Genomic DNA, 21873 nt, shown 5'->3' with positions numbered 1-21873 from the left:
AAGCATAATAAATACATTTATTAAAATGAAAATCATACTTTACAACATTATCAGTCATCAGATAAAAAAAAAAACAGGTGCAAAAACATTCAACTGCAATAGCATTTGGTAGTGTCAATGGAGTTTACAAAATGTTTGTCACTGTTAAGAAAAGAGAAAGAAAGCGTAGTGTAGTTTTGGCATGTTTACGCAAACCACTGGCCTGCAGTGAGGAACGTGTTTGTGCAAATAACATTCAGACAGCGCAGAAAACACATTTAAACAGCCATGTCTCTAATCATCACACACTGGTGTTTCAATGGAAATAATTCAAAAAGTTGTTTTCTACTAAATAAATCACTCTATTAAAATATGAATGGCGAGCAATGGATAAATTAGCAAGATTTGCAACAATTGCTTTTGGTCTGTATATTTTCAGTGGAATTCAATTGCTCGACTCCATCCAAGAGTTTCTGCACGTCCAGAGACATACTGAGTGCCTTCTGTCATCCACAAATCACAAACAGAGAAGAACATAAGCTGAAAAGCATTGGCAAAAGATGAGCTGGTGGTTGCATAAATCTGCAAAACAAAAAACTATAAACTGCATCAATACTGTATTTCTCATCCATTAGATCATCTTACACACAGATTTATAGGATTGTGCAGGACATATTTATGGCCCTTAGGAAAAAGACAACTCTATAAAGATGTCGAAACCACAAAAAAATGTGTCTTGAATCATTTCAACGAAAAATCCCCCAGTAAATCTAACGGATAGCACAATCCTTTCAAAACGCTCTTACAACTGGGACTCAATATATGTAAATCAGTGGGCAAAAACACTATTTCAGGACAACAATAAATTACAGCCACCCTGTTTCTCCATATAAACATATAAAGTACCAAACAAACACGTGTTGACTGGCTTCACATACCACCAACCAGCTGAGTTATTCGGAGCATTATTTTGGCATGAAGAGTTGTGTCCGCGCTCGTATCCCAGCGGTCAGTGACGAGTCTTGCGTGGACACCACTCAGTGTCTGGGTAGAGCAGGCAGTGAACGCTTTTAAACCTGAAGAGATAATGAAATCAAAATAGACAGTTATTTTTTATAGAATATTGTAGTGCAGGGGTCACCAAACTTTTTTCTCTGGGGGCCACATTATCGTTCCTGACTGTGATGGGGGGCCGGGGCCGGGTCAGCTATATAACATAGAATTGTGATCCAGACCAAAATGACCACCAGCAGGCCTCATTGTGTAGTAGAGATTACTAGCCTGGCACAGCCATCCCCACTACTATATCCACACTACTATATCAATACTAGTGGTTTGCAAAAGTTGTAATCGAGTCTTCACACTTTGTTTTATTTAAAGTTATTCTTCACAAATAATCGTTGGTCCACTGTTCTTTGAAAACTCTGCACTCTCTTTTAGGGGTGGAACGGGACACAGAAGTCACGGTTCGGTTCATACCTCGGATCAGACATCACGGTTGGGTACAATGAAGGGAAAAGCAAAACAAAAATGCAGAAGGCTTGTGCATGTCTCAGGCTGGACCACCAAAAGAAAAATAAATGTCTTAAGCCTTGTATTTTTTTTAAATAAGTTTTATTAATAAAGTAAAGGCATAGAACCAGTTTATTTGTAGTGCACTGGCAATAGTTTTATATAATTAGTTCATTAATTCAATTAATAAAAATACCTTGATATGTTTGGTAACGTTAATTGTACCTGAATTAATTGAAAATGAATCTGCTACATTTCAGATTAATATATTTGTTTTCCTTAAAAATGTAATTCACAGTAACTTAAACACTTTGCAGTTTGAATGATGTCCTGCATAAACTAGACGGAGTATGTTTTTATGTTTCCACTGTTCGATCGCGGCTGCGCCACACACACACACACACACACACACACACACACACACACACACACACACACACACACACACACACACACACACACACACACACACACACACACACACACACACACACACACACACACACACACACACACACACACATATATAAGTAAACACTTTACGACTTTTCGATCGCGCCCACACCTCTCTCTCGACATATTCCAGCATAGCAATCTTTACACCGCAGCCTGCGGCGGAATCTACAGATTAGGTGTCCCTAAGAACCCGCGTATCTAACAGTATTTCCGCATTACATTAATTAAATTGCACGCAACTTTTATTTATTTTTATACCGTGTATTCTCCGTGTAAATGTATGCACCAAACTGTGACGCCCGTACCATGACGTACCGTCCATGACGACTTTTGGGGATTGCCTCATAGGGCCGATTCAAGTAGTGGGGGGCAGAGGGGCTGGGGGGCCAGTCAAAGGGGGGTGGCGGGCCTGAGTCGGCCCGCGGGCCTTAGTTTGGTGACCCCTGTTGTAGTGTGTATAATATTGAAGGATGGGGGGGGGGGGTGTTGGAATCCACTGCTGCTTCAGTGTATATGTAATGAGTGATTATAATCAAGGTATTAATCAATATTTTTCTAGTTAAATGATTGCCCAGCAATGCAGACCTGGAACCTAACTTCAGGGTCCGAGTGTCAGCTGCATAATCGATGGAGATATGCTTTAGTCTATCAGTATATGTGTGTAATTTAAAAAATGTAATGGAAAATTTTTCTTCAATTTATTATAATTCTGACTCCGGGTCTTCTTCCAAACATCTGGACCTTGGGTCCTAAACTGTTACCCCCTAACAATATATATTAAATGATTTATCTGTACACATTTTATTTTAAATACATGTGCCCTGAAATCTTTCAATCGAAATACCCTCCCTCTTCTCTGATTACGTGTTTACTGGCGTGAGGGCGGGGCAACCTGTCACTCACATGAGATCAGCCAATGGCAAACCACAACCATCCAATCAATTCCCCATGGATGAAATCAAGTCCCGCCCTACATTTTTTTCTTGTTCTAGAAGCTAGTGATGAAGGAAAGACTCGGAAGGTAAAGTAAATATTTATGTTCCCTGTAAATTATTTTTGACTGCAATATAATGATTTCTTAATTCAGAATATGATCAAGATTGCGTAGGTGGACGTGGAATTTGGCTGTTAAAAGTATAACAGTTAAAGCCACTTAAATGAACGAAATGACTCAAAAAAGATTCGTTCATTTTGATGAATGAGATCAAACAAGAGAGTCAGTAAAATGATCCGAACTTCCCATCACTACAAGACATTTCACTCGGATATACGTCACAACAGGGAAGAAAAGACTATCATAACTCATTATGCTTCTTTTTTTTTAACATATTCATCGTTCTTTAGTGTGTAATGCTGCTGTTTGAGTGTGAAAAAGCTCTGAAAAGTCACAAAGTCTCTCCAGCAGGAGTTCTTCTCTATATCAGTGCCAGTGTTTCTGAACTCCTGAAACGCCTCCACTGTAGTCTTGAGTTTCTGCCGGGAACGAACACGTCACAATATTTCTCATTTAAATAATTCATACGCAGAATAAAGGGGCGGGGCCTGGTTGAGTTAGTTAGTAGTGTGTTAAACTGGCGGTTATGGTAAAGGGCGGGACATTTCCCAAACACGCTCGAAGCGCTTGACCAATCACAACACACTGATCCAGCCGACCAATCAGAGCACAGTGTGCTTTTCAGAAGGAGGGGCTTCATAGAAACAGGTACTAAACAGGGGTGTGTTTCGTTCCCAAAAGCATCATTAGCCAACTAGGGTTGCAAGTTCCGTTGTTATTATCAGCATAATTCAACGAGTCAGTGTTTGAAACCACAGTTCCCTAGCCAACATTCGAAAACAGCATCACAAAGTTAAAGCATAGTTTCTTGTTTGCATGACATGGACTTAACAATTCCCTGTCTTGAGCAAAATAGCATTAATTAAATCTAAAACGAATTGATTAAAAGAAGTTATTACTCCACCACCTGTGTGTCATCATTAACCAGCGTGGTTGAACAACAAATTTGCAACGGTACGGTTTCGGGAAACAGTCGTGACTGGCTAGTTGATTTCTTCAACGACGCATCGAAGTCGTAACTATGATAGTTAAGTTGTGAGTTATGTCATTGTACTTGAAACCCACCCTAGAGTGTTACTGACAGACTGTGAAGAGGAGCTGCAACGTCAAATATGTGAAAAACAAAGTTTTTTTAACTATTAAGCATGTAAACCTATTCAAGTAGAGCCCAAAAACTAAAACTAAATGAGCAGAAAATGACCTCTTTAATAAAAATCCAGCACTGACACTATTTTTAAGTGATGAAACAACCTGAGGTTAAAAACATTATATATTTGGTGTGGACGTGTGTGTGTGTGTGTGTGTGTGTGTGTGTGTGTGTGTGTGTGTGTGTGTGTGTGTGTGTGTGTGTGTGTGTGTGTGTGTGTGTGTGTGTGTGTGTGTGTGTGTGTGTGTGTGTGTGTGTGTGTGTGTGTGTGTGTGTGTGTGTGTGTGTGTGTGTGTCTGTCTGTCTGTGTCTGTGTGTGTGTGTGTGTACCGTGAAGGGTCTTCAGCCAATGAGAACACTCCCCCAACACTGACCACATTCCTCCTGTTCTCGAATCCACCATAACTGAGGGTCACCTACGGAGGAAAGCACAGTAACACAAAAACTGTGAGGATCTCAATCATAAGAGGCATCATGGGATTGGAGTAGGCAGGTATTATGCAAGTAGGATATATATTTACACAGATGCGGCAAAGTAGAGGGGTGGGAGTGATCTGGGATCAAAGCCAAGCCCTCAATACAAGCTGGAAGTGTACAGTTCTTTTGACAACCAGAGTGTGACAGTACGAACCCTGTCAAACCTGACATACAAAATAATTTAAATGTTTTCAATTTATTGAGCCTTTCGACAACAAATCTTACATCAAATTATAAAACCATAAAAATCTTTTTATGATTCATATAGTACTTGAGGAAAAAACGCCTCTTATTTTATTCAGAGAGCCAAACTGAGCAAAATATTACAATTTGCTGCAGATGCTGATATTTACATGGATAAATAGTAAGATGAAATTCTAATAGCTTGTAATGTAAATCAATGCGATCTTTTTTTAAAGGTATATCTAAGATAAAATGCATTTAAATATGAGGCATCACTCTATATCTGCCAATAATGTCTTAGTAAGATGACATTTAAATGCATAGTTTCATGATCAAAGCTCTGTAGTTTTAAAACATAATGCAATGCAATACAATGATGATTGAGAAATGAACAAATAAACCTTCCTCAAAAGCCTGATGATTATATCAATAATACAATACAATACAATACAATAATTTCTTATAACATTTTCAACAAAAGTTGTTTCAGTCCATTGTGTTTATCTAGAAATATTACTTAAAATATAAATGCTATTCTTATAGACTGTGAAGGCCTCATCGACACGACAGCCATCGGCACTGATCCTCAACAAACTCGTGACTCCGATCTTCAACCAGATGAACTGGATAATACTCTGATTGTTCCAATCCAATCTGACCTCTGACCTGTAACGCTGCCTGGATCATAATCATACACTGTTCGCTCGTTGGCCAGAGGAGAACTGAGCGACGGAGCCTGGGTTCTCCCAGGGTTTTTTTCTCCATTCTGTCACTGATGGAGTTTGGGTTTTCTCGCCTTTGTTGCCATTGGCTTTTGGCTTGCTTAGTTGGGGACATTTAATTTAATATTCAACAATATTATTGATCTGTCTGCATTGACACCATTATATAAGAACTGAACTGAGCTAGACGATGACATCACGGTTTTCCCCAGAGCAGGATATATTATATAATATATATATAAATTAATTAACTAAATTAATAACTTTTTTACAACAAAACTGAAACATCACTGAACTTACTTTGGCTGGACTGTGATGCTATTTTCTTCTAGAAACAAACTTTATTGCATTATTTTACTGTTATCTCTGTGAAGCTGCTTTGAAACGATCTGTATTGTAAAAAGCGCTATATAAATAAAGGTGACTTGACTTATAGACCTTATGCACCAGAGAAACGAGGGCGCCGCCATCTTTTGAATATTGTCTTTTAACTTCTGTTTTTGCAGTCCATCTGTATATTTCTATGGCATTGCTGTCCAGGAGTAATTTGCTTTTGAAGTGGATTTACTTAATGTAAAGTTAACGAAAGTTATCATGAGGACTGTGATGTTTAAAGCAGATGACTTAACAAATGTCAGTAGACCGGGAAGATTTTAAATCGAGCCGCTCATTAATAAATACGCAAGATCGCTGTGAAAATACAGACCGGAAGTCAAAAGACAACGAAAAGGGGCGGAGCTACATAAGGTCTATACGTTTACTTTAAAAATCAGTAAAGACCTAAAGGTGGATGCATTTACAATTTAACTAAAAGGCCTTTTAGTTACTAAATAAGTATGAACTATCACTCAGACGACAGAAGGCATGTAGTGGATTGTGTGCAAACGGTTTTGATCATATTGATTATTTAAAGGTGCTGTATGTAACTTTTCTACTAAAATGAATCCTTTTTTTATTGCCTGTGTGTGAAGGGGTTGTAATCTTACATTAAAATGATCCACTTTGCGGGTTTTGCTATTACCTCGGAAAGCAAGTATTCTTATTTTTATGTGAAGGTGCCGGGCCGGATTCACCGCGAAATCCAGTGACGTCAACTGCATACGCGCTCCCGAGCATTTTGCCTCGTCTAGCCTACTGACTTTGCACTCAACAGCGACGGCACTGCAACTTATGACATGGACTTATGACTTATGCAACTTATGACATGTCTGATAACACTAAGAAACGACCTGCGCCCAGCAAAACACAGACTCCAACACAAACTCCACGTTGATAAAAAAGCTCGTAAGGCCAGACGTGAATCGGATGAACTTCGGGTGAAAAAACACGGATCAACATCGGCAGGGCATTTTGAATCATGGAGAAACCTTATCTACAAACCTAGAATGTACATTTCCTGAAGAAAATGTGAAGTGGTGCTTGCAGTGACAGGTTGATAGGTTTCCATACTTATCATGGTACGAGCATGGAGCATTAGTTCAACGTCAAGCTGATAAAAGTAGCCTATTATTGTAACGTTGCAGTGGGAGTTTACCTGAGTTTCCAGCATGTTGTGGGATGCTTTGTGTGTTGCGTCTCAGTCTGGAAGGTACCCACAGTGCTCGCTCATAAATTCGAGCACGCCTTTTTAAACTTATTGGTTGCAATCTGAAACATCACCGCTAGAGGCCGCTAAAAACTACATACAGCACCTTTAAAGGCCTTTGAAATATACATATGAAAAATGAAACTGTTGAACAAGTGTAACTGTTGAAAACAAACTTACAGTATCTCTATTAAACGTTATGCTGAACATTTGTAAAATCCCCACTCTTGTAGCCCACGGTCCTCCCAGCGATCTGACCTGTGTGAGTATGTTGTCTGTTGGGAGTCTCTGGAGATTCTCCAGGTGTGAGTGGAACAGGCCTGTGTGTGTCAGAGGAACTTCCAGCAACGCCTCGATGATGTAACCTACTGTACAGTCGTCCGGGAGGCGGATCTTCTCTGCAGTTGTGATGAAGTTTCCAAGACTGTGAGAGACAAAGAAATTTAATTCAGTGTAAAAAATAATAACGTTTACATGTACACCAAAACGCTTGCAACATCTAAGACAGCTTATCGATCAGCATGTAAACCTGTGTTAGGGGCCTATGAAAGATTTTTTACACGTATAATTTCAAAGTTATGGTGTCTTGAATATATAATTATAAGGTGTTGACATCAAAACTGTTGCATAGTAAGTCATGTGCTCGCTGAATAAAGCTGACAAGAATGCCGGAAGGTGTGTTTACATGCAAAGTTGATCTGGGGTAACAGGCATAAATGCATGCATGTCAATGATGTTTTGTTTAATTCATGGCAAGAAAAAACTTGTGTAACAGCATGATCAGTGTAAGATCACTGAGCAAAGGGTAAGTGTGTGTGTACCTCGCCCATGGACTCATTTTGAGCGCTAAGCCTCGGCTGATGCAGAATCCAGCTCCTCCGGTGGCGAACCAGAACTTCACCGACACCTGCAGAACACACACACGATTAATACACTTCCATTCAGAAGTTTGGGGTCAGCAGGATGTCTTTTTTTCCAAAGAAATGTATACTTTTATTCAGCAAGGATGCATTAAATTGACCAAAAGTGACCATTTCTAATGTTACAACAGATTTAACTTTAAAATAAATGCTGTTGTTTTGAAGTTCCTGTTAAAAAAAAAAATTCCATAGATTCCACAAAACCTGAAGCAGCAAAACTGACAAATCAGCATATTTAGAATAATTCTGAAGGATCATGTGAGAATGAAGACTGGAGTAATGATGCTGAAAATTCAGCTTTGAATAAATTACATCGTAAAATATAATCAAATAGAAAACAGGTATTGTACATTGCAATAATATTTCACAATATTACTGTTTTCACTGGATTTATGATCAAATAAATGCAGCCTTGGTGAGCAGAAGAGATTTCTTTCAAAAACATTAAAAAAATCTTAGCGATGCCAAACTTTGGAAAGGTACTGCATATATTAATCATGATCAAAATATCACAAAGGCAAAATAAAAAAATAATAAAAAAATAAGAATGAACCTTTCATCACAGACCGAGGAAAATTACTTTTTTTTTTTTTATGGTATAGCTCAGTCAAAATGTACCCAAGATCATATTTTAATACAAGAATTACATTTTAGTATACAACAGTAGTTTCTGCAAATTAAACTGGACTTTTATTTTGAGGTTTTGTCATGAAGATCTTTTAGTTTCAGTTTCAGTGTGTATTTTGTTGTTAGTTTTTCTCAACTTTAAAATAAATAAATGCGAGTAAAAAAGACATGAACTTCATCTCCAGAGCTGCTTCTGAGAGTGACTTACTGACAGTAAGTCACTCTCAGAAGCAGCTCTGGAGATGAAGTTCATGTCTTCATATATTGAGATGCTGAAAACATTTGTGAGCATCGCGCCTGTTCGAGTTTGTGTAGTAGACGAAACTACGGCACTCATTCACAGAGACACAGAGAACATTATAAACGGCTGTTATCGCATTTATTTCTGCTGTGTCCTTTTATATTCGCAATCTCCTCATCGTCCACAAGCACGGCAATGGCGCAACCGAAGCCCACAGCAACGCAAATTGTTAAATGATTGGCTGTTTACTTGTCACACATAGCACTTTATCAAGGCATATTATAGGCTGTTAATAATCAGGGACAGTGCAGGCCTGTCACCAAACTTGTTATGTGGCTTCATGTCAATTTACATTTTAATGCATTTAGGAAAACTATCGTGAGATGTTTCGAACACAAAGGTATACCGCCGATAAATACCGATGCCGTTTTATCCCCCAGGCCTACTCTTTCCAGTCAAAGCTCACCGATCCGTCGCTCTTGACCCTCTCGGCGGCCTCTATGGGGTGGTCCAGGCTGGGCCGGCCCAGATACACATCTTGTGTGTGAGAGTAGGACGACAGCAGCTCCAGCAAACTGGGCAGGATTACATAGTTATCATCATCCACGTGACAGAACCACCTGCAGAACACACACGGGGAGGACAGAAACACACATGAAAACACTGCCTCTTCATGCTGATATCTTCAGAAGGCTGTTAATTCACTAATGTTCAAAGAAGTCTCTTCTGCTCACAGAGGCTGCTTTTATTTGATACAGTAAAAACAGTAATACTGTGAAATACTATTATGAATTAAAATAACTATTTGAATATATGTTAAAGTGTAATTTCTTCCTGTGATCAAAGCTGAATTTTCAGCATCATTACTCCAGTCTTCAGTGTCACATGATCCTTCAGAAATCACTCTAATATGATGATTTGATGCTCAAGAAACATTTATGATTGATTAGCATCAATGTTGAAAATAGTTGTGCTGTGTAATATCTTTGGGGAAACACTGATATATTTTTCAGGATTCTTTAATGAATAGAAAGTGTATTTTATTTTTTTGTAGCATTCTAAATGTATTTCCTGTCACTTTTGATCATTTGAATGCGGAATAAAGTATTATTCTTTTTTTAATCTTACTTAATTTACCCAAAACTTTTCACTGGTAATGTTTCACTGTTTCCACAAACAAAAATATAAAGCAACACGACTGTTTTCAACATTCTATTAATCAGAAATATTTCTTCATCAAATCGTCATATTATACTGATTTCTGAAGGATCATGTGACACTGAAGACTGGAGTAATGATGCTGGAAATTCAGCTTTGATCACAGGGATAAATTACAGTTTACAATATATTCACATAGAAAAGAGTTCTTTCACTTTGTAATAATATTTCACAATATTACTGTTTTTACTGTATTTATAATATTACTATTAATCAAAAACACTTTAAAAAATCCAAACTTTTATCTTATTGAATGAAACATCAGCTGATAATGCTGGTGATGACGACTGTATGCTGTGATTTCATGCATTGGGAGATTTTCCATTTAGTGAGATGAATTTCCATGTAAGATGAACTCAACTTTTTCTGTGACTCGATGAACTTGTCATACTCCACAGACATCTTGCAGCACAGGGCTTGACGCGTGTGCGCAGCAGAGCAGTTGGTGTTGATGATGTTCAGCCCTTGAGGAGACAGTGACAGACCACTTATGCTTTTATGACTTAGATGACCCAAAACATAATTTCACATGACATACTCCAATGAAATGAAGCATGAATATGAGGTTCTTTAACTAGGCATGGGTCAGGATGGTTGCCTCTAGTCGAGTGGTGAGATTTTATTATGGTCTCTAGATTTCTTTCTCTTAAAGGGGTGGTAAAATGCCCCTTTTTACAATATGTAAAATAAGTGAGTGTGTATGTGAAGTTTTAGCTCAAAATACCCAACAGATATTTTTTTACACCATGTTAAAGTCGTCCATTTTTGAAGCTCAGAAAAACTTGTCTTTTCCTTTGTGTCCTTTTAAATGCAAATGAGCTGCTGCTCCCGGCACAGAGGGCGGAGCTTCAACTACTTGTGTGTGTTAGTAACTCCGATTACCTGTATCATGTCAGAAACCGTTCTGCCTTTTATGTTTAAACTGGAGTCGGACAATGATGGAGAGACTCGAGAAGACGTGACAATATGTAGAAGCAACAGGACGTTTCTGAATGGTTAGTTGATGAATCTAGATTGCTGATGTGGAGTTAACTATCTTCAAGTCATTGATTAGTATATTCTGTCATGAATCATGATAATCTATAAATTGCTTGTGTGGGAACTGTTGTAAGATGCCTACAGAGTGACATGATATTGCATGTGTGTTACGTACTGTATTGCATGTGAAAAGACGGATGCGACAGCTTGAGCAGACTCACAAATGTGCTCGACTACAACAACTCTTCCTCTTCTCAACATGGACTGCGTGTTCCTGGGGGCGGGTTTATGTAAATTTTAGGGTTGGTGATGTCACTAACCCGGGAGGAATGTGGTGTAGTCTCTACCAGCCGTTTGTTGTAGTCCTTAAAAAACGATTTCTTTAAAAGCAAATATCTCCCTTTGCTTTGAACTTTGAGCGTCGTAACTTTGCAGATGTTGTTTATGCTCAAACAGCAACATTACACACTAACTAAAGTTAGAAAAGTGAATCATAATCAACCACACCTTTAAAATTAAGCTGTAAAATGATTATTTAATAGGCACAACTGCTCATAACACTACCTGCTTTCTGCCGGAGCTCCTTATCCTCCCCATCAGTGAAGATAAACGTCTGAAACAGAGAAAGTCAGTGTTCAGTTTAGTACATCAAGTTAAACAATGAAAATAAGAATTATTATTATGACAATTTTCAGAAACAAAATAAGTTTTTTATATTTTGTTTTATTTCAGTTCACATTTATTTTATTTCAAGTAACGAAAATGTTAAAACAGGTAAGCAAATAAAATAGTCTTTTTTGTGTTTGATTTATAATTTTAAAATGAATTAAACTTGCAGTAACTTTACTGTAAAACAGTTGAAATGGTGGTTTCTGGAAGTAATTTACAGAAAAGAAAAATACAGTAAAAGGACAATGCCAAAGTCCCACTGTGACCCATCATATATGATTATATTTTATAAATAACTTTGTTTCTTCTTACTTTTGCTATCAGTAATGTACATTAGGGTGTTTTGTGTCATATTTTATGCCATTTAGTGAATGTGTCGTGCAATTTTACAACGTGTATTATAATGGTTAACAGTTACCAGAACATTTTAAGGTAAAAATGAATTATTGATAGTTGAAATAGATTGATATATTAACAATATGACAATTACATATACAGTTTTAAGTTGTAAAATACACAAACACCAATATGCCATCCCAAAATACCTGAAACAACTCAATTTTTTTTACATAAATTTAACAGGATATATGTTGAATGTAGAGTAAATAAAGACAATTTTCATTTTTGGATGAACTACTGCTTTAAAGTCCTCCATACTCCGCTACTGCTGCGGTCACGACACTGGAAATGAAAGGGATTCTTGATATTTTCCAACACTTGGTACATCTTGAGCTGTACTTTGGAAAAATCCTGAACAAAGCCACTGTGAGAGAATGTCTGAGATTGTTTTTCCAGGCTTTAAAGCTTAAAGCTGTTTAAACAGGATTAAAGTCCTTGTTACATGTACTTACCATAGTAATAGCTATACATTATGCATAATTACATGCAACTAACCCTCAACCAAACCCTAATCCTACCCTAACCCTATAGTAAGTACAGGTAGTTGCTTAATATTACTCAGTACTTAAATATATAATTACACTGTAACAATGACACCTTAAAATAAGGTGTAACCAAGTTTTCCAGTGAGTACATGACATATCCAACAAAATGAAGTATGTGTCCGCATGTAATTATCATTTGAAGATGCTCCTTGAACCTTTTTCAGAAAGTGTAGCTAAAAGTAGAGGGTTATTCAAGAAGAAAGTCATATAAGGAACAAGGTTGAGGAGTGGACTTTGCCCCAAAAGTCTGGACAAATTCTGCAAATCTAATAGAGAAAGAATGTTTCTTCTGGCATGAGCTGGCACTTACCAAACACACAGTCTCGCTTTATTTGAGCGAAGCTGAATTCTTGAAATTTCTCCTGGGCATTTTGGCCCTGTTGTGCAATGGCAAAACAATGGTTCTGCGCTGCTTTACAGGTTAAGTCAATCTCGGGGCCCCTTAGGGCCCCACTCAGCGCTCTGGAGAGGCCTCAGGAAGGGGGGAGAGTCTGCTGCCCCGGCGCCTTTGGCAGTCAAGTAAATGTGCTTGGATGAAAGCAAACACACACCGTCTTATGTCTGTGTCTCGGGTTGCTGAGGAACTTCCTCTTCCAGGGGGCCCGAGGGGCACCAAAACTGAACCCCCGTTAACCTCAAACACTCTTAAAGCACCCGGCACACCGCCAGAGAGCGGCTGCCACACTTCCTCCTCACAGGTTTACGCTGACCACTGTGTGTATTAACACTTTTACACGTCACTGGCCACTTGCAAGGCTCTGCAAAATGGCATGCACAGGTCCAGAAGAGCAATGAAGTCCACATGAAATGGAAGTTCAGCCTATTTGTTTTGCATTGTGAACGATTCACCCATGCATTATTTTTTTTGGACCTTGTAATGTTTAATCAAAAGGTCAAAAATCGATCTTCCAGTAAAACATCAGGCTTCAGAGTTTCAACATTCCACATAATATCTAGAGCGGTGTGGCGACACTTCAATCAAATGACTAAATTATATGATGTAACGTAAAAAAATAATACTAGAAGACTTGTTTATGGAAGCTTGTTTCCGCCACAGAATAAAACATTTTAAAAGATAATTGCGACTTTTTATCTCACAATTGCGAGTTTACATCTCGCAATTCTGACTTTATTTCTCAGAATTGCGAGATATAAAGTCAGAATTGCGAGATATAAAGTCAGAATTGCGTGAAATGAAGTCGCAACTGCGTGTTATAAAGTCAGAATTGCGAGATATAAAGTCAGAATTGCCTGCTATAAAGTCAGAATTGCGAGAGATAAAGTCAGAATTGCGAGATATAAAGTCAGAATTGCGTGTTATAAAGTCAGAATTGCGAGATATAAACTCGCAATTGCGTGTTATAAAGTCAGAATTGCGAGATATAAAGTCAGAATTGCGTGTTGTAAAGTCAGAATTGCGAGATATAAACTCGCAATTGCGTGTTACAAAGTCAGAATTGCGAGATATAAAGTCAGAATTGCGTGTTGTAAAGTCAGAATTCTGACTTTTTTTCTCGCAATTGCGACTTTATATCACGCAATTCTGACTTTATAACACGCAATTGCGACTATTTCACGCAATTCTGACTTTATATCTCGCAATTCTGACTTTATAACACACAATTGCGACTTTATTTCACGCAATTCTGACTTTATATCTTGCAATTCTGAATTGCGAGATATAGGCTAAAGTCCAATTCTAAGGGAATTTTTTTTTTTTTTTTTTTTACCACAGAATAGTTTATATCTCACAATTCTGACTTTATAACACGCAATTGCGACTTTATATCGTGCAATTCTGACTTTATATCTCGCAATTGCGACTTAATTGCGACTTTACTTCTCAGAATTGTGAGATATAAAGTCACAATTCTGAGAAGAAAAGTCACAATTCTGACTTGATATAACGCAATTGTGAGAAAAAAAGTCAGAATTGTGAGATAAAAAGTCGCAATTATTATTATTTATTTATTATTCAGTGGCGGAAACAAGCTTCCATACTTGTTTGACCTTTTTAAAAATGCCAAATTATCAGTGAGCTGTCATCAAATAGTTAACTTTATTTTGAAATGTTCAAAGCGATTAATTGCATCTTACATAAACGTCTGTAAATAAATGTTAGGGCTGGGCGATATATCGCATGACATTGTTAGGCGCATCTTGTCAGTAAAGCCGGTTCCTTGATTAGTAGTAAATCGCCATCACCTGCTTTCAGATGGAGCGGCATTCACTACACAGAGCCGTAGTTCACTGACAAGCTGAGCCATATCGCATTAATATCTGCGATATGGCTCATACTGACAATACTGTGATACTGACTGGCGATTTACTACTAATCAAGGAACCGGCTTTACTGACGAGATGCGCCTAACAATGTCATGCGATATATCGCCCAGCCCTAATATATGTGTATACATATTTATATATAGCCTATATATACACACACTTACATATATATTTATATAAGTATATATATTTACAAACTTGCAAGATGCAATTAATCGTGATTAATCGATTTGACAGCACGACTAATTTAATTTTCTGTATAAATGCATTTTTTCACTTCATGCTGTTTTAATGCAGATACCAGATGTGCACATTGTAGAGAGAACAGAAGACTGAAAGACTTTCTTGACTTCTGTCATTGCACAAGCCAATGATGAGCCGTCATCAGACGATTAATGATCTCATGTGCAACTTGATATTTTTCATTATTTATTTTTCAATATTAATAATAAAAAAAAACGTGTATTTTTGATTGGAGATGTCTCGATTGGGATGCAGAATACAGAGAGTTCAATTAAATGTTCATATTTACATTTTGATTGCATTTGAAGAGAGAACTTGGGTGAACTACCCTGACGATGTAATGAAAAATGACCAAAATAGATAAAAAGAAAAAATGAATGTGTAACTTGGGAGTTTCACCTTTAGTGGATTCCAGAATAATAGTGATTATTTATAAGTAATAGACGAATACAACGCTTCCCTACCTGTTCCTTGGCTCTGGATACCCAGGTCTGAGACAGGAGCTGCAGTCTGGACTTGTGATACTTTCTGGTGGTCTTGACAGCAATAAAAATGTCTCTCAAATCCAATGAGTGACTTCCTTGGTCTTTGGAACGGGACCCAGGGGAGCTGGCGTGTGCAGCGTCCCGCTCTAACACCGTCTGCCGGTCCCGGGGTCGGCCTCCGGGAGGAAGTGGGTGAATAAAACTACCATCCTTGGCATCGTGACTTCCTTGGCCAGGGTTCCCGTAGAGGTCGTGTCTGCGTCCGGCTCTGGCGGGCTTGGTACGGGGTCGCGGTTGGGGCAGATCGGCCTGATGCTGTGGAGGTTGTAAGGAGGGAATAAGGAGCACCAGGAGGGCACAAAATGCCAGGGAAAGCAGGAAGCAGATTTTGTTGGTGCCGATTTGGGATAAGTGCATTCTTCCTGTCCTCAACGCCAGCTCAACCGCCCGCGCCTGCCTGACTCGCCGCAACAGCGCCCATCCTCAGTGCATCACTGCGGACCCTGGTGATCAAAACCACATGCAAATACATTTTCATTATCTTAAATTAAATATCTCAATAAATTAAGATAATGAATTTTCTTAAAACTAATAAATCATTCTCTAATGAACATTATCAAATAGGGGTGGGAATCACCAGTGGCCCCACGATACAATATTATCATGATTCCTAAACCACGATATTATCATGATTCCTAAACCACGATATTATCATGATTCCTAAACCACGATATTATCATGATTCCTAAACCACGATATTATCATGATTCCTAAACCACGATATTTTCACGATTCCTAAACCACGATATTATCATGATTCCTAAACCACGATATTTTCACGATTCCTAAACCACGATATTATCATGATTCCTAAACCACGATATTATCATGATTCCTAAACCACGATATTATCATGATTCCTAAACCACGATATTATCATGATTCCTAAGCCATGAAAAGATATTATCACGCTTCCTAATCCACAATAAGATATTATCACGATTCCTAAGGTACAATATTATCATGATTCCTAAACCACGATACTATTATGATTCCTAAACCACGATACGATATTCTCATGATTCCTAAACCACGATACGATATTCTCATGATTCCTAAACCACGATATTATCATGATTCCTAAACCACGATACGATATTATCACGATTCCTAAACCACGATACGATATTATCATGATTCCTAAACCACGATATTATCATGATTCCTAAACCACGATATTATCATGATTCCTAAACCACGATATTCTCATGATTCCTAAACCACGATACGATATTCTCATGATTCCTAAACCACGATATTATCATGATTCCTAAACCACGATATTATCATGATTCCTAAACCACGATATTATCATGATTCCTAAACCACGATACGATTTTATCATGATTCCTAAGCCACGATACGATATTATCCCAATTCCGAAGATACAATACGATATTATCACGATTCCTAAGACACGATATGATATTATCATGATTTTTAAGCCACGATATTAAATGTAGCTAATTATGTGCCGAATCATTTTAACGTTTTAGGAAGATACATAAATTTGTACAACTTGGATGCTAGATGGCACTATTGTCTTATTTTAGTAGTGGTGAAATAGTCTAAGCAATAACACAAAGAGAATGAGAGAGAAAGAGAGAGATGCAGTAGTGCTGATTTACAGTCTGAAAGAAATTTAAAATTGTTATTATTTAATATTAAAAGTGCAGAGCTTACATTAATTTCCACAATATTCGGAGTCCCGAGCCAAAAATCAGGCTCTGAAAAGAATGATACTTGCCATCCATGTTTCGATACAATATTCCCACACAAAATATTGTGTTACTGTGTTTATAAAACTGTTGCTGTATTAATTTTTTGCCCCAGGCCTATTATCAAAACAAACAAATCTGCCAGGCTCTTTAAATGTTCAAACACAGTTTCTTTTATTCCCTCCCAAAGCACATTGTGCAATCCAATGAAAGCATATGCATCGAGTTTTATTTTGGCACTGGCAAGCATCTGTCAACCCTAATAACAGCCTAAGCCATCAATGCGAGCCATTTCCTGTCTTCTATTTTCAGAGTTGAACTGATACCTCAAGCAGTCACAGATGTGGAAGCTGAAGGCTGCAGTGCTGCCATGAAATCATATTCATACTCAGTCAAGACCAGTTGAAAACTCTCCTAACTGTGACACAACTGCGTCCTCAGTGCCAACAGAAACAATACTTAAAGTGTTCCTATTATGGTTTTTCGAATATTCCCTTTCATGCAGTGTGTAATATAGTTGCTTGTGAATGTAAACATTCTGCAAAGTTGTAAAGTCGAAAGTGCATGATAAATAAAGTTATCGACTCTGAATCGCCTATACGAGTCATTTTTTAATTTGAATATGCCATCAACTGAGAGATATTCATAACGAAATGAAAGAAACCCAGATATAGTCTAAATCACACGAAAAATCCTGAAATGGTTTGTGATTATTGGGTTTACTTTGTTTTATTTGTTTAACAGCTCTTCCATTATTAGTCTTACTCATGGTTAATGGTGTAATTTATGGTTAAAGTTAAATTATTTATGAATCTGAATTTAAAATTATATTAAATTATATTAGGGCTACTATTAGTTAGTAATATTGTTTATTCATTCTTAACCATTACCCTAAGTGTTTACTGAACTGACAAAGTGTGTAAAACAGCCTGCATCTGTATAAATGAGAGATATGATTAATTTTGCCAAAATAAATATTAAAATGGTTTAAAATTTTTACTTTTTGTTTAGATTATGAAGTGTTAAAGATAATTAAGTGTAATTAATTTCCTTTTTTTATCATGGAAATGTGTCTGGGACAAGAGTAAAACAATACCTGTAAATATGATTGCATAAAAAAGTGGACATTTATAGAACAAAAAGAAAAAAAAGTTTAAATCAGTTTTAATAAATAATAAACAATTAGGACATACAATATGAGGAACAGTGACCGATACTGAATGATTATCTCCAATATTAAAACTTTTAATGTGTTTTTAACATACAAAAACACCAGAGCATTGCCATTAGAGCCCGACCGATATATCGGCGGGCCGATATTATCGGCCGATATTAGGCATTTTCCTAACTATCGGTATCGGCATTTATAACGGCCGATAAATTAATATTTAAAAAAATGCAGCGTGCAGTGATTTATGTAAGGATGGCGCTGTCAATAAAGCAACTAAAAGCTGTTACAAAGAACTGGCAAAAGTGGCAAAAAAATAACAGCGTGTCTGGTGTAGACACAGTGTTAAAGCTCATTCTGCTACGTTACAACATCAAGCAATATTCCAATAATTTATGTAATTATAACACTTTATATAGGGCCATTTTGCATTAAAAGTAGCCAGATGGAGACGCGACACGTTCAGAATTAATACACTTTTAGTAAACTACTCGCGCACCTCACGCGGGCAGAGAATGCGTCCGAGAATGGACACTGTTAGTGATATAAAACGCACACACACAGGTCTGTTAAATTAAGCAATACTTTTAAGGTAGTCTAATATTTTTCTGACTAACAAAATTACTGACACAGTAAAGGGTAGATTTAAATAAAGAAAAACGAAATTTAAATAAAGAAAAACGAAATATAAATTAAGAAATTAAACGAAATTTAAATAAAGAAAAATGAAATTTAAATAAAGAAATTAAACGAAATTTAAATAAAGAAATTAAACGAAATTTAAATAAAGAAAAACGGAATTTAAATAAAGAAAAACGAAATTTAAATAAAGAAATTAAACGAAATTTAAATAAAGAAAAACGAAATTTAAATAAAGAAAAACGAAATTTAAATAAAGAAAAAACGAAATTTAAATAAAGAAAAACGAAATTTAAATAAAGAAAAACGAAATTAAGTTAAATTAAAAAACGAGATTATTTTAGATTGATAATAACGGGTAAAAAGGCTAATATATTTTGTTTCTATTATTCTATTTTCCACAATGTCAAAGCAACACAGCTTAATCCAAAACACAAGCTCAGACATGCACTTCCTCCATACAAACTCCGCTGTCCTGCGCTCTTGCCAGAGAAGACTCCAGTTGCTGGAACACTTGCGCGTCGACCGGTTCTATTTCTCGCATGCATGCGTTTTCCGCGTGGCTCGAGCCACGCCAGTGAGACGCGTCTCACGCAGGCAGTGTGCAAACTCCAACCTGTTAACATGGGAGCCGAAATAAAAACGGCCATGCCACGCTGTCAGTGTGTCGCCGGCCTTATTCAAGCGAATGCGAACCGTTTCGCGGGGGATCCCAGATGTGAAAAAAAAAAAAAAATTTGAATGTCAAATTTTCAAATCGAATACCAACCCACCGAACGAATATTCGAATATTCGGGTCCAGCCCTAGTTTCAAGTTTAGTACATTTTGCTTACTACTTATTTAAAATAGTATAAAACTACTGTACATATGTAATTAGAAACGTTTTCATTATGATATTATTAATTTTACTTTACTAAAAAGATCTGAGTTCTTCCTCAATTGGTAGATATTAGAGAAATTAAGATTAAAAATAGAAGAGTATTTAGAATATAATATAATATAAAATGCAATGCAAACTAGTTTGGTTACAGCTCAAATTCTCATTCTATCATTCACCCTGCCTCCATTAAATATCTTTGTCACACAAGTGTTTAATCACCACATTTGAGTTATCATTGCAAAACGTTTATATACTGTATTTATTCTGTTTATACTGTGTATTCTATATACAGTACCCATCAAAAGTTTGTACACACCAATTGGAAAGTGTGTCCAAACTTAATGTACTATAATACACATAAATAATATTGCTACCGTATTATAATATACACATAAATAATATCGGCCGATATATCGGTATCTGTTTTTTTTTTTTATCCGGCGCCCAAAAATCCATATCGGTCGGGCTCTAATTGCCATAGTACCCTGTCCAACAATCATACTATTACCACGGTATTTAATGTTAGTTTAAGTTATTTTAGGCAGCGACCTGAATTTAAGCATTTTTCTGTACTGAACTGAAAGTTCACACAAACCGCACAGGGGTCAAATAAAGGCAGTAAAGCATTTGTAATCAAAAGCGAGTTTTATTTCTTCACCCAGACCGGAATTATTGACTGAATGAAATGAAAAGTCTCTTACCGAGAGCGATCAGATCAGACGCGGTTCACGCGAGCGAGCGCCATCCTCGGGACTTTAAACGACCAGTAAAGACCAGTCAAGATCAGTAAAGACCAGTCAAGATTATGCCACACTAGTGTAATGCGAAAGCGACAGCACTACTGGCGATCTTTGTCCGTCCTCGTCGAGTAAAGTGAGAAAGTCCGCATGAATCATCCAGACTCAGATCCTCATTGTTCCTGCTTTGACTTCTTCGCTTCGCTTGATGCTTCTCGAACTTATCTGATCATTTATTAACACACAGTTGCTCCCATCGTGCGACTGCAGCTCTCTCCTGCTCAGCTGTGAATCACCGCTGTTGTGTGTTGACTTGTTTAAAGAGCCTGTGCTTTGCCAAACATTACTAACAACTACATTGTCCTCTCTGTAGATGTGAGATGTCTCGATGCCAGAGGCTTTGGAAACCAGCAGCGCCCTCTGGCGGATGTGACGTGATCACAACCATGTCGTCACTGTGTCCTTGTGCTGATGGTGTCACATCAGCTGGGATATTTTATATACAATAAAAAATAACACTAAAGTTAACTTCTGATGATTTACATTCTGTGGTCTCCGAACTAAAGATTTGTCTAATTTACTCTGGTACCCAGGCCTACTAAGAATCTCTGGAAAAACATTTGTTTTCTGATTTCTCAATTCGTTAGTTAGGCAATATGTTCTTGTTTTACACATTATGAGAGAGAAGAGTAAGATGTTTTTATTTAATTTAGATATATCTTTCTTACACAAGTGTAAGTTTAGTAAGAGTATCTGATTTCTGATTCTTCTAATAATAAAAGTGTAAATCTTATTATTTTCTCACTCCCTTGCATATAATTCTGTTATTCTGTATGTATTTATTGTTTTCTAATATTAACAATAAAAAACTTTAACCAGTTGTCTATTATTTATTTATTTTATTATTATTTTACATAACGGCTTTCTTACATTATTTATTAGTC

At 37.1% G+C, this 21873-nt stretch overlaps 1 protein-coding gene across 4 annotated transcripts; it reads right to left on the bottom strand.

Moving 5' to 3' along the window:
* Position 1: 1 nt before the first annotated feature.
* On the bottom strand, positions 2–21399 carry rfng (RFNG O-fucosylpeptide 3-beta-N-acetylglucosaminyltransferase). 4 transcript variants are annotated; one of them, XR_014032123.1, is made up of 10 exons: positions 20894–21365; positions 15706–16229; positions 11664–11712; positions 10483–10585; positions 9370–9523; positions 7937–8022; positions 7374–7539; positions 4479–4564; positions 918–1055; positions 2–519 (listed from the first exon to the last, which is right to left on the bottom strand). XR_014032123.1 is itself a non-coding variant. In XM_081393150.1 (9 exons), exons 2-9 carry the CDS (start codon positions 16141–16143, stop codon positions 989–991), a joined length of 1149 nt encoding a protein of 382 aa, XP_081249276.1. In that variant the 5' UTR covers positions 16144–16229; positions 20894–21399; the 3' UTR covers positions 2–988. The 4 variants fall into 4 exon arrangements, 1 of the variants encoding a protein (XP_081249276.1); XR_014032124.1 differs by having other exon boundaries at positions 2–561; positions 20894–21322; XR_014032125.1 differs by having other exon boundaries at positions 2–482; positions 20894–21304.
* Positions 21400–21873: the final 474 nt, after the last annotated feature.

Source organism: Scardinius erythrophthalmus, assembly GCF_964197995.2.
Source record: "Scardinius erythrophthalmus genome assembly, chromosome: 18".
Classification (NCBI taxonomy): domain Eukaryota; kingdom Metazoa; phylum Chordata; class Actinopteri; order Cypriniformes; family Leuciscidae; genus Scardinius; species Scardinius erythrophthalmus.
Note: the sequence above shows the minus strand (reverse complement) of the source record. Positions and strands in the feature narration are given on the sequence as shown.